Raw genomic sequence first — 18,693 nt, forward strand, 5'->3', positions numbered from 1 at the left:
TGATCCATACAGACTGAAAGTGAAAGGCTGGAAAAAGATATACCATGCCAACAGAAATGAAAAAAGAGCGGGCGTAGCCATCTTAATATCGGACAACATAAACTTTACCACAAAAACTGTCAGGAGAGACAAAGAGGGGCACTATTTAATGATTAAGGGATCCATTTAACAGGAAGATATAACAATTATCAATGTATATGCACCTAATCACAGGGCACCAGCTTATTTAAAAGACTTGTTAAGGGACTTAAAGGGAGACTTAGACCCCAATACAATAGTACTGGGGGACTTCAATACTCTACTCTCAGAGACAGACAGATCAACAGGACAGAAGATCAACAAGGAGACAGCAGATTTAAATGACACTATAGCCCAAATGGATCTAACAGATATCTACAGAACATTTCATCCTACATCTAAGGACTTTACATTCTTCTCAGCAGTATATGGAACCTTCTCTAGGATTGACCACATACTAGGCCATAAAGCAAGTCTCAGCAAATTCAAAAGAATTAGAATCATACCATGCAGCTTCTCAGACCACAAAGGAATGAAATTGGAAATTAGCAACTCGGGAATCCCCAGAGCACATGCAAACACATGGAGATTGAACAACATGCTCCTGAATGAACAATGGGTCATAGAAGAAATTAAAAGAGAAATCAAAAATTTTCTGGAAGTAAATGAGGATAACAGCACAACATACCAAAACCTATGGGATACAACAAAAGCAGTGTTAACAGGAAAATTTATATCAATAGGTGCCTACATCAAGAAATTGGAGAGGCACCAAATAGATGAGCTTTCAAGTCATCTCAAGGATCTAGAAAATCTGCAGCAAACCAAACCCAAACCCAGTAGAAGAAGGGAAATAATTGAAATCAAAGAAGAAATCAACAGGATTGAATCCAAAAAAAAAACATTACAAAAAATCAGCCAAACAAGGAGCTGGTTTTTTGAAAAAATAAACAAAATTGACACCCCATTGGCCCAACTAACTAAAAAAAGAAGAGAAAAGACCCAAATCAATAGGATCAGAGATGAAAAAGGAAACATAACAACAGACACCACAGAAATAAAAAGAATCATCAGAAATTACTACAAGGACTTGTATGCCAGCAAACAGGGAAATCTATCAGAAATGGACAGATTCTTGGACACATACAACCTACCTAAATTGAGCCAGGAAGACATAGGAAACCTAAACAGACCCATAACTGACACAGAAATTGAAACAGCAATAAAGGCCCTCCCAACAAAGAAAAGCCCAGGACCAGATGGATTCACTGCTGAGTTCTACCAGACATTTAGAGAAGAACTAACTCCAATTCTTCTCAAACTATTCAGAACAATCGAAAAAGAGGGAATCCTTCCAAATTCTTTCTATGAAGCCAGCATCACCTTAATTCCTAAGCCGGAAAAAGATGCAGCATTGAAAGAGAATTACAGACCAATATCCCTGATGAACATAGATGCAAAAATACTCAATAAAATTCTGGCCAATAGAATGCAACAACACATCAGAAAGATCATCCACCCAGACCAAGTGAGATTTATCCCTGGTATGCAAGGATGGTTCAACGTCCGCAAAACAATCAATGTAATACGCTACATTAACAGGCTGCAGAAGAAAAACCATATGATTCTCTCAATAGATGCAGAGAAAGCATTTGATAAAATACAACACCCTTTCATGATGAAAACTCTAAGCAAACTGGGTATGGAAGGAACATTCCTCAATACAATCAAAGCAATATATGAAAAACCCACGGCCAACATCCTATTGAATGGGGAAAAGTTGGAAGCATTTGCGCTGAGATCTGGTACCAGACAGGGATGCCCACTCTCACCACTGCTATTCAATATAGTTCTGGAAGTTTTAGCCAGAGCTATTAGGCAAGAAAAAGAAATTAAAGGGATACAAATCGGGAAGGAAGAACTCAAACTATCCCTCTTTGCAGATGATATGATTCTTTATTTAGGGGACCCAAAGAACTCTACTAAGAGACTACTGGAACTCATCGAAGAGTTTGGCAAAGTAGCAGGATATAAAATCAATCCACAAAAATCAACAGCCTTTGTATACACAGGCAATGCCACGGCTGAGGAAGAACTGCTAAGATCAATCCCATTCACAATAGCTACAAAAACAATCAAATATCTTGGAATAAACTTAACCAAGGACGTTAAAGATCTCAACGATGAAAACTACAAAACCTTACAGAAAGAAATAGAAGAGGATACCAAAAAATGGAGAAATCTTCCATGCTCATGGACTGGAAGAATCAATATCATCAAAATGTCTATTCTCCCAAAAGCAATTTATACATTCAATGCAATACCAATCAAGATACCGAAGACATTCTTCTCAGATCTGGAAAAAATGATGCTGAAATTCATATGGAGACACAGAAGACCTCGAATAGCCAAAGCAATCTTGTACAACAAAAACAAAGCCGGAGGCATCACAATACCAGATTTCAGGGCATACTACAGGGCAGTTGTTTTCAAAACAGCATGGTACTGGTACAGAAACAGATGGATAGACCAATGGAACAGAATAGAAACACCAGAAATCAATCCAAACATCTACAGCCAACTTATATTTGATCAAAGATCCAAAACTAATCCCTGGAATAAGGACAGTCTATTCAATAAATGGTGCTGGGAAAATTGGATTTCCATGTGCAGAAGCTTGAAGCAAGACCCATACCTTTCACCTTACACAAAAATTCACTCAACGTGGATTAAAGACTTAAATCTACGACCCGAAACCATCAAATTATTAGAGAGCATTGGAGAAATCCTGCAAGATATAGGTACAGGCAAAGAATTCTTGGAAAAGACCCCAGGAGCACAGGCAGTCAAAACCAAAATTAACATTTGGGATTGCATCAAATTGAGAAGTTTCTGTACTTCAAAAGAAACAGTCAGGAAAGTGAAGAGGCAACCAACAGAATGGGAAAAAATATTTGCAAACTATACTACAGATAAAGGGTTGATAACCAGAATCTACAAAGAAATCAAGAAAATCCACAACAACAGAACAAACAACCCACTGAAGAGATGGGCCAAGGACCTCAATAGACATTTTTCAAAAGAGGAAATCCAAATGGCCAACAGACACATGAAAAAATGTTCAAGATCACTAGCAATCAGAGAAATGCAAATCAAAACTACAATGAGGTTTCACCTCACCCCGGTGAGAATGGCTTACATCCAGAAATCTACCAACAACAGATGCTGGAGAGGATGTGGGGAAAAAGGGACACTAACCCACTGTTGGTGGGAATGCAAACTGGTTAAGCCACTATGGAAGTCAGTCTGGAGATTCCTCAGAAACCTGAACATAACCCTACCATAAAACCCAGCCATCCCACTCCTTGGAATTTACCCAAAGGAAATTAATTTGGCTAATAAAAAAGCCATCTGCACATTAATGTTTATTGCAGCCCAATTCACAATAGCTAAGACCTGGAACCAACCCAAATGCCCATCAACAGTAGACTGGATAAAGAAATTATGGGACATGTACTCCATAGAATACTATACAGCAGTAAGGAACAATGAAACCCAGTCATTTGAAACAAGATGGAGGGATCTGGAAAACATCATGCTGAGTGAATTAAGCCAGTCCCAAAGAGACAAATATCATTTGTTTTCCCTGATCGGTGACAACTGAGCGCCAAAGGGGAAACCTGTTAAGTGAAATGGACACTATAAGCAACAATGAACTGATCAGCTCCTGTCCTGACTTTAGATGTACAATGTAATACTTTATCCTTTTTAGTATTTGTTGTTGTTCTTGTTGTTCTAGTACTAGTGGTTGAACTCTGTAATTAACACACAATTATTCTTAGGTGTTTAAATTTTAACTGAAAAGTGATCCCTGTTAAATTTCAGAGTGGAAAAAGAGTGGGAGGAGATGCACAATTTGGGACATGCACAATCCACACTGATGGATTTAGAAATGTGCCAGGGGATTCCAATACAATCCCATCAAGGTGGCATGTACCAATGCCATCTCACTAGTCCAAGTGATCAATTTCAGTTCACATTCGATGGCTTAGATAGGTCTAAAAATCAAAGGGATCACACAAACAAGACAAGTGTCTGCTAATACTAACTGATAGAATCAAAAAGTGAGAGAAAGATCCAGCATGGGAAGTGGGATACACAGCAGACTCATAGAATGGCAGATGTCCTAAACAACGCTCTGGCCTCAGAATCAGCCCTTAAGGCATTCGGATCTGGCTGAAGAGCCCATGAGAGTATTGTAGGCATGGAAAGCCAAGATAGCATGGAAAAGAAAAAAAAGAAGAAGACCTAAATGAAAGATCTCTGTGAGTGAGATCCCAGTGGAAAGAACGGGGCCATCAAAGAAGGAGGTACCTTTCTCTGAAGGGAGGAGAGAACTTCCACTTTGACTATGACCCTATCGGAACAAGATCAAAGTCAGCGAACTCTAAAGGCTTCCATAGCCCTGGCAACTCATGACTAGAGCCTAGGGAGATTACTGACGCCATGAACAGGAGTGTCAAATTGTTAAGTCAGCAACAGAAGTCACTGTGTACTTACATCCCATGTGGGATCTGTCCTTAATGTGTTGTCTAATGTGCAGTGATGCTATAACTAGTACTGAAACAGTATTTTTACACTTTGTGTTTCTGCGTGGGTACAAACTGATGAGATCTTTACTAATTACATACTGAATCGATCTTCTGTATATAAAGATAATTGGAAATGAAAAAAAAAAAAACCTGGTGTTAAATTGGAAATGGCATAGAAAATTAATTAATTTAAAAAAAATATTATGTAGGATCTCTGTCTTTAATGTGCTGTACACTCTTATTTAATGCTATAACTAGTACTCCAACAGTATTTTTTTTTTCTTTTCACTTTGTGTTGCTATATGGGGGCAAACTGTTGAAATCGTTACCTAATATATACTAAACTGATCTTTTGTATATAAAGAGAATTGAAAATGAATCATGATGTGATAGGAAGGGGAGAGGGAGCGGGAGGGGGGAGGGTTGTGGGTGGGAGGAAAGTTTTGGGAGGGGGAAGCCATTGTAACCCATAAGCTGTACTTTGGAAATTTATATTCATTAAATAAAAGTTTAATTAAAAAAAAAAAGGCCTATGATCCATTCATAAACTTGCTTCTTTAAGACCTCAGTGATGGCTACTCCAAACTTGAATGTCCAACACTGTTAATATAATTTGAGTCTATATGTGGATATGAAAATAATTTAAATAATTTAAGTTGGTTTATCAAAGACTAAAGCCAAGATTTTTTGGTGCAAAATTAGTAAATGAGTTTAGTGGATTTTTGAATTAACTTTGAGCTTGATGTTGTAATTGAACTGAGGCTGAGGGATCCATGGTGGATAATCCTGGGAGGCCTGGCCCTACACTTCATTCCAGAATATTCATCCTCACACAGATGCTGAAAATGTTTCAGTAAAGACTTAGATCTTACTTCTCTTAGTGAGAGCAGATCTTTTATTTGAATAACTCTACAAGTTAGGAAAAGGGGGTTCACAGGAGAAAAATCCATGCATTTTCTTTCCTCACCCATGGAACCACTGTTGTTTGGTTTGAGATTGCTGTGAGGTGGGCAGAATATTTCTTCCTCTGTTGTCCATCAGGCTTATTCTTGCCTCAATCTTTGTTGATTCATTGGAGGATGGAAGGGTGAGGCAAGGAGGAGGAACAAGGAAAATTTAATGGGGAGGGAAAGCAGGAGAGAAAGGTGATCAGAAGGAAGAGAGACACAACAAGTGAATCTGTATGCGTTTGTGTGCATGTGCACGTGTGCATGTACAGAGAGAGAAGGGAGGTTTCCAATGACAATAATGAATCCAAATCAGAACCTTTGAAACAAGAGATCCTTATACATCATAAGTTCAACTACCTCATTTTACAGACATGGAAATTGAGTGCAAGGAAGATTAAATAGCCTACATAAAGTGACACTAGAACTGAGGGATAGAGCCAAAGAGAACTCCAGTATCCGCCACCACCTTCCTTCTTTAAAGTATTTTGTAACACACCCCATGCTGACTCATCAAGTCTCCAAAGAAGACAGAGCCTCACCACCCAACCACAGAACCCTACAAGGATATTTCAATGAAGTTAAGTAGAGAATTTTGTGAGGAGGTATCTGAGCATTCTGTGGTTGGGGATAGTGGAAGTAGATATTGTACTAAGGAACAAGCTCACTTTTTACCTGAGTATAAGACAGAAACTTAAACAAGTCTTTAAACTTTCCTAAGTCTGCATTATAGAGAGGGGAGAGTTATAACACTTCAGATAATTAAATGGCAGTTCTGAGAGATCAATCACATCTTTAGAAGCCACTCAGCAAGACCACTAGCAGTGACATTAATGTGTTTGGGTTGCACTTAGCAATCTGTTTGTTTAATTCATTTCAACCATTTGTTCCAGGTCACAAGAGGTTAACAAGCCAGTAGTGAATATAAACATAATTGTGTTCATTAGGCTAAGTTCTCAGTTTGAAGAACAAGGATAAAGCCCCATTAATAATCTTTATTTTCTTGTAGGAGTGAGCTGGACATATCGGATAAATATATTGGTACTTACTGTTATGTTTGAAGGTTCTTATGGTTGCGCCTGAGAGTCGGGCCCCAAGCACAACAGATGTGTGGTTTAACTCATCACTTAAAATTAGGCATCCCTGTGCAGAAAACAAATACACAGTATACAAGCCAATCAGAAAATGAAGAGAAAACAACTTTTAGGAATAGGAAAAGATTCTCTCAACTGTCTTAATATCTCTTGTAGACATTATATCTTGTCCTATCTTTTCAATGTAAAATCCAACATAAGATCCAATATAAGATCATACATTGTGTTTTGATGTCCTGAGTTAATTTTTTAAAGATCTAGATCTGATTTGCATACTTGCTTACTTAAAATATACTAACTTCCAATTTTGTCAGGAGCAATTTCAAATGCTTTGGTATGATTGATCCTCTAGAACTTTTTGCACTTTGGTACTGTTGTCATCTTTAGTCTCTTCTTCAACCACTACCATTTGTTATAATTCTTCCAAACTTCTGAATTTTACAGGTAGCATTCCCTCTTTGTCTTAGAAATAACTTTTTTGTTAAAATTCTCTTCTTATGTCACCCACTGTGCATGGGGATCACAAGCTTTCTCAAGAAGAGTTCAGGGTACTCTTTTGTCCTTGCTCATGTATGTGCATGTCTTTCCTAGGGTATTCATTCTGGTTTAGATAGCATATTGTTTTTTCTGTTAGATTGAAAACTGCATACATTTATGAGGAAGAGATTCTGTTTGTCTTATACCCTGTATATTGTCTCATATTAAGACATTGATTCTTGGGGCCAGTGCTGTAGCTCACTTGGCTAATCCTCCTCCTGAGGTGCTGGCACCCCATCTGGGCGCCGGGTTCTAGTCCCGGTTGCTCCTCTTCCAGTCCAGCTCTCTGCTGTGGCCCGGGAAGGCAGTGGAGGATGGCTCAAGTGCTTGGGTGCCTGCACCCGCATAGGAGACCAGGAAGAAGCGCCTGGCTCCTGGCTTCAGATCTGGACAACACCAGCTATGGCAGCCATTTTGGGGGGTGAACCAATGGAAGGAAGACCTTTCTCTCTGTCTCTCTCACTGTTTAACTCTATCTGTCAAATAAAAAATTTAAAAAAAAGACATTGATTCTCAAAAGTGGTTTATTAAATGGATATTGTTGTCCAAATAAATGCTTAATAACAGCTACATTGCAAATGGAGATTGAAAGATCTAACATTTTGATGGATTTTGCTAAACTATCATCAAAGAGGAAATTGGATCCATATCTAGGGCTGCAATTCTGTAATCTGAAATATTACAATGAAGAAATTTGCTGGACTAAACTGGTAACTTTATTTAAAAATCTAGCTTTCTAATCAACTTAATCTAAGAAAATTACCTTTTTAGCTAAACTCTAACAAAGGAACTGCTCAGAGTTATAAATCTTAGGAATGATACTTTAGAAAAATAATTAACAAATGCTTACCTTTCCAACTAGTACAGGGATATTCATTGAATTAGTTGCAAATCCCATTCCAAAGACCATAGCTGCTTCTACATTCAGAAATTTAGCCACAAGGTCCTCCAACTCTTTATGCTTATCCAAGGTACCTGCTCATGAAATTATACAAGGAGTGAGCCTTCTCTTTTCTAGTGGCACAACATTAAAAACTCAAATTCAAGTACGTTCCCATCACCAAAATACCTGTACAAGAGTATGTGTGGCAATAATTTGTCATGGGTTTGTTGTATCCCCAACTTAGAAACAATCCAAATGTTATTCACTCACACTGGATAAGAATGTATCAATACATACAGCAATGAGGATATGTTGTTGAATGAAAAATGTCAGACATTTAAGAGCACAGGCTGTATGAGTTGATTTATATAAAGTTCACGAATACAGAGTCAATCTATAGCTTTAGGAGTCAGGATAGTGGATACTTTTGTTAGGAGCATGAGTATAGTTTTGAGGTTCCCTTAACATTCTATTTCTGAATCTAGATGCTGGTTATACAGGTTTGTTTCTATTGATTTTCACTGATTACTGGGGGAATTTTCTCTATCTGTATTTAAAATACCATAATTCCTTTCTATCCTAACCCTATATCTCTCTCTGAGGTTCACCACACCTAAAGGCAAATAGATCTCATGACTTCCATAGGTACCAATAAAACTAGTTATAATTTATTGAACCTTGGGATCATACCACATACTGCACTAACCCTGGTATTTGGGTTACCTCATTGAATCTTAGAAGCCCAATAATGCAAGTATTATAATTTTACAGATAAGAATTCAAAGGTAAATGAGGTCACAGATAAAAAGCTGCAGAGATAATATAGTCTAATTTCAAAGTTCACATTTTTACCTTTCTCTGACCCTTTATTTGCTTCCACTTTGATACCTTCTGAAACCTCAGGCCTTGCTGACAGCAAATATTGATGCTTCAATGTTTCCTGTTCATTATCACTGAGATTTCTAAATGGGCACTTTCCAATATTGTGGCCATTGGCAATAGCCATAGTGCATTTTAATTTAAAATTTGTTCCTTAAAATTTTAATTAACTTAATTTACCTTTTATAACTGAAGTACTATAAAATATTTTCAACTAACACAACTTTGTTTTAAATATAGGATTGTATTTCACATTAATCAGTGAAAATTTAGTGTATGAACTGACATGTATTGTTAAGTGTAAACTATGCACAATATTTGGAAGGTTAGTACAACAACAACTAGAATGTAAAATAACTCATTATTGTTTTTTATGTTGAATATATGCTTAAATGATAATATTTGGGATATATAATGCTAAATAGAATATTAAATTAACTTCACTTTTTAAACTTTTTAAATATAGCTATTATAAAGCTTAAAATTCCACAGTGCCTTATATTATATCTTTATTGAGGAAATTCTTTGTAAATGAGGTACTTGAGGGAACAGAAAAATGCACAGGTCAAAAGACACTATACTTGGCATCCACAGAGTATAGGAGTTGTTGCTAAGATTAAAGTTAGAGGAATTTGTTAGTATGTTTTGGCCAATCCTTATCCTTCATGACGACTACAGTGTCATATAATGATGGTTGATAACCTTTCCTCTTAAACCAGAATTCATTTATTCCCAAAATTTTTAGAAGTGAGAGTAAAACAAGGATTCTATCAGAGCCAATCTTACTCAAGGTTTGAGGGGGGAGACTTAAATGTATAAGTTGGAGCAGAAAGAAAAACTGAAATCTAAATAAAGCAACATGGGCACATAGTCATTTGTCAGATTTGATTTTACCTATAAGAGATTCCATCCCAGAGGGGAATGGCCCCAAGAAATGTCATGAAAAGGCCACTGGTCTGGGGGTGAGATCAAGTTCTGGCCTCAGTTCTACTGGCCAGCTGAATGGACTCTGGCTACCTCTCCCTGAACTTTCTGGAGGGATTGGGGAGAAGCATTTTTAGGCTTCTCTTATATAGCTTGCTTTTTCCCCCACATAAAATTGTCTTGATGCTATAGTGGCAGCTCCCATTCATTCTCTGAAACCCACTCCATGTATCATCTTTTCTCGTAAGCTTTATCAGCTTTCCCAGGTGGAATTGTTCATCTCTTCCAGACCAACAACCTTCATCATGAAATTGAACTGAGGGAGTTCCTGGGAAAATATTCTTTATCACAGAAAGACTCCTTGATGAGTGATAAAGTGTGTGAGATCCCATGACTTCCATAGGTACTAGTTAAGAGTATCACAGATGTTCTTAGTGTCACAGATGCTATGACAATATTGGAAATGTTTGTCTTGGTAACCACAATGCCTCACACAGCACTGACACATTTTGGTGTTTGTAGAATTGTGTGGAGTCTTTTGATGGGAAATGAAATGATGAATTTAGAAATAGGGTGGCATGGGGAAGCTGAGCAAAAACCACACAGTGCCAAAGCAACAAGATGACATGGCAGTGCATACCAGCCTGAAAGCACCTGTTCCTGGAGAAGTCCTCTGATAGAGACAGAACACGCCCAGACTCTGTCTACTTGGTAACTTTCCCCATGAGTCTTTCCTGTCCAGAGAATAGAGCAACTGCCAGAAGTGCATAGTGTCTACCTTCTACCTTCATCTCTCCAAACTTGCCATCCTAAGGTTTCATCTATAATAGTTGCCTCACTAACAGTCTTTAGGACAATATGGGATGCATTGCCAAGAAATAGGACAGCCAATCAACTGATGAGAAGTGTGTGTGTCCAAGACCGTCTTGAGAGATTGCACACTACAGGGTCTCTACCTTTAGCCTTGGTTTAAAGCCTTTGGGGGAGAAAGGAAAGGCAGGTGTCTGTCTGAAGTCTTCAGACACCAGCATTTTTCTGACTTTCCAGTAGATGAGTGATTTGTAATTTTTAAATAGACCAATTTCCATTATGGATGTCTCACAGCTGAGTTGAGTTATGAGCCGTTTTGTATGAAGGGGCTTATGTTCATTTGTAGGAAACAGTAGTCACCAAACATCACTATTATGGAATTTCTTTGTTTTATATTCATAGCTCAGGGATTTTTAAAAACTTTTTAAAATTTATTTACTTGAGAGACAGAGTTACAAACAGAAGGAGAGGCAGAGATAGAAATCTTTCATCTAATAGCTCATATTTTATAAACAAATTTGAGAGACCCCCAGGATGGCTGGATATTTCCAATTTAGGGAGCCATGCCTTTCAAAGTTATACTGGGTTGACTGGGAGTGTGGTGAGAGTCTTTAAGAAATAATAAAAAATATGGCTCAATCCTGCTTTCCTCCTGTGCTTCCTATGCCAGAAATAAAAACATAGGAAGAGCTTGAAGAAACAAATTATTTACGATAAAATTGACTAGTTTTCTTACTGCAAACAATCAAGCCATATGGTGATTGAGTAACGGCATCAAGTTGCAGCTGGTGGTCCAAGTGAGTACTTCAGTAATTCTGTTAAATTTGACATTTGTCCTTAGTACATGAATATTGGCATCTTTTAAACCCCAAGAAAGCGTAGCTATATTTCTAGGTGAAGGTAAAAATAAATACACAATACTTTGATTTCTGTTTCTCTCTATGACATTTTGGTACATTTGAATATCTGGTAGTCATTGAGAGTCACAAATTGGCTAGTGACGAGTCACAAATCAGCTAGTGACAATGGATCTCCAGGTTGGTATGTTATGAATATATTGACTCTTATTCCTACCTTGATTGTCTATATTTATCCATTGCAATACTTAAAATATGCTTTGTAAGTTAAAGAATAAATACAAACTGGGCATATCCTTTTGCCAGCTCTCTCAGCAATATTTCCATGTGCCAAGCACTGGGTTTGCTGCCATCTGTCAAATCAATAAAAATTAGATTCAGTAGGCCGGCGCCGCGGCTCACTAGGCTAATCCTCCGCCTTGCGGCGCCAGCACACCGGGTTCTAGTCCCGGTCGGGGTACCGATCCTGTCCCGGTTGCCCCTCTTCCAGGCCAGCTCTCTGCTGTGGCCAGGGAGTGCAGTGGAGGATGACCCAGGTGCTTGGGCCCTGCACCCCATGGGAGACCAGGAGAAGCACCTAGCTCCTGCCATCGGAACAGCGTGGTGCGCTGGCCGCAGCGCACTACCGCAGCGGCCATTGGAGGGTGAACCAACGGCAAAAAGGAAGACCTTTCTCTCTGTCTCTCTCTCTCACTGTCCACTCTGCCTGTCAAAAAAAAAAAAAAAATAGATTCAGGATAAAGTGCCAGCATTCTGTTTGTGGACTATACACTTCTTCTGTGTTTTATTGATGCTGATGGGCTTATGCTCTTTAGTCAGAGCACAGAGTTTGCTGGCCTTCATACTGACATTGATTAATAAGAGAGTATGGTGTAATAAGCAAAACTGTTTCACAATTACCAATGTTTCTTTGTGGCACATGTGAAGACTATTTTCCAGACTGTTACTATTCATTTTTGGTTTAGATGGTCCTGTTTGTGGACTATTCCCTTACCTTACCTAAGAGCATGCATTTGTTTCCTTTGGGGACTTACCAGCTACCCCATCTGGGTATTCAATTGTACCATTGCTATCAGTTTACCTCTGTTCCACTTTGATTGCAATGGTGATTCCTGTGTTAAAGTCAGCATCAACCTTTCTTTTTTTTTTTTTTTTTTGTTTGCTTTTGACAGGCAGAGTGGACAGTGAGAGAGAGAGAGACAGAGAGAAAGGTCTTCCTTTGCTGTTGGTTCACCCTCCAATGGCCGCTGTGGCTGGCGCGCTGCTGCTGGCGCGCTGCGGCCGGCGCACCACGCTGATCCGATGGTAGGAGCCAGGTGCTTCTCCTGGTCTCCCATGCGGTGCAGGACCCAAGTACTTGGGCCATCCTCCACTGCACTCCCTGGCCACAGCAGAGAGCTGGCCTGGAAGAGGGACAACCGGAACAGAATCCGGCGCCCCGACCGGGACTAGAACCTGGTGTGCCGGCGCCGCTAGGCGGAGGATTAGCCTATTGAGCCTCAGCGCCGGCCTAGCATCAACCTTTCTGGCCAAAGAATTTCATGTGCTAGCATCACCGAAAAGCCCTGGTGGTACCCTAGCTCTCTTCTTTTCATATCCAATCTGGTGGAGGTTCTAGAGCTGGAGTGCCTGTTGAGTGACTTTGGCCAACATTCAGAGAAAGTCTACAGGAAGCTAGCCAATTTGTGACTTGTCACTAGCCAAAGTACACAGGGTATCCATGTTTGTACAGAGTTCAAGGAATATATATATATATATATATATATACATATATATGTATATATATATGTCTTTGTTCTAAAGAATCATCATGACACATTGAATATGTAGATGAGAAATAGGAGAAGCCTAGATAAATTTCTAGACTCTGAAACCTGAATCTTTTCAACTCTGCCAGTCTACATCAGGTGGTTTTCACATCAGGTGAAAAATCAGGTCACATGTTTAATTTATGTTGTGTGTATTAGAAGCAACACTAGTGACAAGATGATCAGAAGTGACTTCCATCTTGCCGCAATTCTTTTGCATTATAATGAGGGATAGGTCGTACATTTTTGTTCAGTTATTCTTTTACCATCCTAAATGTTCCCGTTTGTCTGAATGCAAAAAGTTGGAGGTAGACATTGATGATGTCCGTGGTGTCCCTCAATGGATATTCAATGGATGCCCATATTAATAAAAGTTAATATGTATTCCTAATATATTTGGATGTAATAAGATATTTAGTCCAGGTGAAGGATCCTGGTTTGCAAATCCAGAAGCTTCTTTTCTCCAAATTACCATGATGCCTATACTTTTTCAATGAGCATACTTTTTTTATAGAAATCTATAGACTAAATAGTTTAGAAATGGTTGCTGTTCTGGCTATGCAACTCTGCCGTTGTAATGTGAAAGCAAGCAGATACACACAAAAGAATTGACTATGTTCCAATGAAACTTTATTTATGGAAAATTGAATTTCATATCATTTTCATGTGTCACAAAATGTTATTTGTATTTTTATTTTTCTCATCATTTGAAACTAATAGAAATGGCTCTTAATTTGTGGGCAATACAAATACAGGGGGCAGTAGGGTTAGTTTAGTGATCTCTGATATAAATGGTCCCTGGCTTTAGCTGTGAGCAGGATTGTACAGTGCAAAGAGCTCTTAAATGGGACTCAAGAGAGTTGATGTCTGGTCTTCTCAACCTACAGACTGGAGGAACATTGATTGGCAAGTCATTAAAAAAAAATCTCTGGGTTCCCAGTGTCTCATCTTATGGTATTTGTGTCAGGGGAGAGGTAGAGGTAAATGATTTAGGAATTCTGAAACTATATGAGCTTCAACTTTCCCTACTCACGTCCCAGGCATAAATTTGTTGGAAAGTATTAATGCTTATGTAAAATTTAATAGTACATCTTGTTGAATCACTGTGCTGACTTGGCTTTGTTGAACCTATAGAGCCAATTCTTTACTTGCAGAAATATCCCTGCTAGTTGACATTTGGCTGGGGTATAAGATCTATCATTGTCAAGAGAAAGGCAATTACCTTGTCAGAACCCTGCTAAGTCTCAGGAAATCGCTATAAAGCTTTCAGAAACCAAGATACACATTCATTTTCCTACTCCTAAACAATTCCTCTGAGAGACTCCTTCTTACAAATGTTGTTAAATGAAAATAAAGGCATTTGAGAGAAATGTAATGAAATCTCATTAATCAGAGTTTACAATAATTTGGTCTGAGAGGAATTGGCACTATTTAGGAAGAAGGGTTTTGTTGTGTAAATTAACTAATTGGGGTGGGGAAGTTTATTGCCTATTTAATTGAATCCATTGCTTTAAAATGTTCCTAGCATTGATTTGCATAAAAATATATTAATTAGAATTGCATTTGAAAGGGAAGCATGATATCTATTTGGTAGCCATTTCTTTGAAACTATTCATCCCTAGAGGAGCTAGAAAGCCATAAGCAGAAGTTTATTTAAAATATGTTTCATTTAGACATTGTGAAAATTCAGGCTTATCCTCTTCTTCAAAAGCTTGGGTTGATAAGACTGTGTCTAAGTCTTTGAGAAAGAAACACAGGAAGAATCTCAATAAAATAAATGATGGCAAAGAACTTGTCAGGAAGATAAGTTGGCAGATTTCACAAAGTAATGATTAAGGACAATGTTCTCAAGTTGAACAACAGAAGAGAAATTTCAGCAAATTTGCACATTGCTATTAACATGAAAATCACACCAGAAACTTCAGAATAGAAAAGGATTTCCTATTACATCCAGTTGCATGGATTTCTAAGTCAATGTATTCCTTCTGGTGTTTTTAAAACAAAAATATTGGAGGCTACTTCTCCAAATTGCAGTAATAATTTGGAAGAATGTTTTCAACTAAGCTGACTTTGGGTATGCATAATATTCAGAGACCCCAGATGCGAGACAAGCATGAGATTTTCCTTAAGGGCAGAAAAGTTTCCTAGCAGAGATGAGCTTTCATTGGCACAAGAATTAGTCTTGTGGCATTTCATGAGTTTGTGTTCTTAGAAATGAACTTATGACTAACAGTTGCTGGGTAAAACTAAGGCAGCACAAAGGATTTACAGATTGTATACATGCAAATAATATACTGGTACTATATTTCTGTTCTTAACCATTGGGTCCGCAGGAAGAGAAAGAGCAAGAAACTCTACATCCTTGTAGAGTAAAAATGTAGAAAGAGGAAGAAATGAGAGAAAGCTTCTGAATGGTTTGCCTTCATCTAACCTTTCCTGGATTTAGAACTCTTGACCAGCAATAATTCAATGATCAAAACCACCTTGCTTCATTGATTTTCTGGGGTATTTATTACCAACTTGCCATTTTTTCATGAACAGACTCTATCTCCTACGCACGTGTGATGTTCACGCCACACAAAGTAAAGGACTATTGCATTTTGGAAAACTTTTGTCTAAATTGGTCAAGAAAGTCAGCCATATGATATAGTTTCCAGTGGTTCTCAAAGGGTTTCCTAGCATAGCAGTGTTAACATCACTTGGGAATTCATTTGAAGTGGAAAACCTTGGGTCTTCTTCCAGAGCTGCTGAATTAGAAACTCTGGAAGTAGAATCAGCAACCCATGTTGTTTTTAAGCCTTGTAGGTGATTCCAGTGTGAGTTACAGTTTGATAGCTACTGTTTCAGGGTCAAGAATCTCCCACTGCCTGTAGCACAGTACCTTCAGTAGGCTGGAAGAGCAAGATTGTCTGATGTGGTGGCGACACTTTTGAAGCACCAGAATTCTCTTCCATAAGACTGTGCCTAAACATCTGACTTCATTTAAGATGTAAGAAAATAATTTGCTCAAGAAATATGAGATTATTTTTAAAAAATGAAAAGATCACAAAATAAATATGATCTTGATACAAATACTCATATGCAATACATTTCTAAATAACTTATATATGCGGTCTACAATTTATATTATTTTCCTAATAGTGTATTTCCCATTTTACAGAGGGGAAAATTGAAGCCTAGTGAGAATATGCACTTATCCCAGTCCCTAGCTTGGAAAAAGGAAAATTGGGATTTGTACCAAGCAACTTAACCATGGTGCTTGGTGACTACAGTATAATTTTTATGGTTAAATCATGTGTGTGAAATAGATCCACCAGTTATATTTTGAACAGATCTACCCAAATTCTTAATTTCTTGGTATTGGGAATTCACTTGTTTTCCTACTTTTTACATTATTAATTACACTGAAGTCATTTTTTCTGGAACATACTTGGGCATCTTTAAATAATTATATGTTTTCTAAGACAAAATTTCTTGAAATAAAATTAGTGATTCAAATGGATTTCTGTTGCTTCAGTTTCAAATTGTCTTCCAGTTTACTGTACTATAAAGACATTTTTTCGTTTACTCCTTAGAAATAATTTTTTAAATTTATGCCAGCTAGGTGAAAAAATGTTAACTCAGTGTCTTAATCATTATTAATTATTAGTGGAGCAGAATATTTTCCATAGGCTTATATTTCTTTCTCCCCTTATTCCTAAATCAATTTTTTAAATTAATTAATTAATTAATTTTTTGACAGGCAGAGTGGACAGTGAGAGAGAGAGAGACAGAGAGAAAGGTCTTCCTTTACGGTTGGTTCACCCTCCAATGGCCGTGGCCAGCGCGCTGCGGCCGGCTCATCACGCTGATCCAAAGCCAGGAGCCAGGTGCTTCTCCTGGTCTCCCTTGTGGGTGCAGGGCCCAAGGACTTGGGCCATCCTCCACTGCACTCCAGGACCATAGCAGAGAGCTGGCCTGGAAGAGGGGCAACTGGGACAGAATCCGGCACCCTGACCGGGACTAGAACCTGGTGTGCTGGCGCCTCAAGGCGGAGGATTAGCCTATTGAGCCACGGCACCGGCCCCTAAATCAATTTTTAAAAGGTTTAAAAAAATTATTTGAGAGGCAGACAGAGGTAGAGGGGAGAGAGAGAGGTCTCCTGTTTGCTAGGTCATTCCCTAAATGCACACAATGGCTGCGGCAGAGTCAGGAGGTGGGAACTCAGTCTAGGCCTCTCACATGGGTGGCAGGAACCCAACAACTTGAGCCATCACTGGTGCCTTCCAGGGTCTTTATTAGCAGGAAGGTGGAATCAGGGTGATGCCAGGGATTGAAACCAGGCACTCCAATGTGGGCTGCAGAAAGCCTCATCAGGTTCTTAATCACTAAGTGAAATGACCTTCCCTGGGTCTCTATTTTCCCGTAAAATTTTCACTGAACTATAGTATACATACAGAAAAGAAAACACATTATCAGTGTAAAGCTCTATAAAGTTCCTCAAAATGAACATACAACATAGTATGCAACAACAACATAGTAATAATAAAAAACAGAATATGTGCATCCCCTGGGAAGCACCTTGTGCCCACTTCTGGTCACCATCTACTTCCCCTCAAGGCTAATTATATCCTGTGCACTCTCAATAGGAGCAATGTTGCCCCAAAAGGGGAAAATTTTGTTCCTTGGGAAGAATGGCTACTCTATTCATATATAAAGTACAGATGTCCGTGAGTACATGAACAGGTTTATAGTAGATCAGTGTCATGAGATTGAGATGATAATGAAAAAAAAAAAAAAAGATTGAGAAACAGTGCATTGCCCTGGATATACTGTTTTACATGTTTTGAATTTTACAATAATGTGGCCCCTTTTCTTTTTCTTGTTAGTTTGTAATAGTCTTTGTCTATTTAGAAAATCAATATTTTATCATATATATTGAGAATAACTATTTCTAATTTTGTTGTTTGCTTTTGTCTTTGTAAACATTGTTTTCAACATGTACAGAGGGTTAACTATTTCTCTTCATTGGATATTTTCCCTTAAGATTTCTGTGAGTGCTTTTTCTGGTTCCCTGGAATGGGAGGACACAGTAGACTACTGTGTGAATCAGGCTTGAGAACCCTGAAGGGCAAACACAGTGGCTTGCTGTTGGGGTGGGAGCAAGCTGTCTCTCCTCCAAAAGGCAAGAGTGACTGTCTTTCATGGACCAGGGTGCCCTCTGTGGCATTGAGTCACTGGGTAAGGCATTTAAAATGGAGCCCGCCCACCTAACAGAGTGTCCTGCCAGAGTGAGCTGAGCTCACCTGGAAGAGACTAGAGGTCATCGTGGATTGTAGAACTGAGGAAGGATTGGCCATGTGGC

General features: G+C 38.5%; 1 protein-coding gene across 1 annotated transcript in view; it reads right to left on the reverse strand.

Moving 5' to 3' along the window:
* SPTLC3 (serine palmitoyltransferase long chain base subunit 3) overlaps positions 1–18,693 on the reverse strand; it is a 159,330-nt gene that overhangs the window by 78,321 nt on the left and 62,316 nt on the right. The window contains exons 5-6 of the mRNA XM_062203864.1: positions 8,039–8,163; positions 6,607–6,700 (exon numbers count right to left, since the gene is read on the reverse strand). Coding sequence (XP_062059848.1) covers positions 6,607–6,700; positions 8,039–8,163 — 219 coding nt within the window. The remainder of the gene's footprint in view (positions 1–6,606; positions 6,701–8,038; positions 8,164–18,693) is intronic.

Source organism: Lepus europaeus, chromosome 10, assembly GCF_033115175.1.
Source record: "Lepus europaeus isolate LE1 chromosome 10, mLepTim1.pri, whole genome shotgun sequence".
In the NCBI taxonomy this organism is placed as follows: domain Eukaryota; kingdom Metazoa; phylum Chordata; class Mammalia; order Lagomorpha; family Leporidae; genus Lepus; species Lepus europaeus.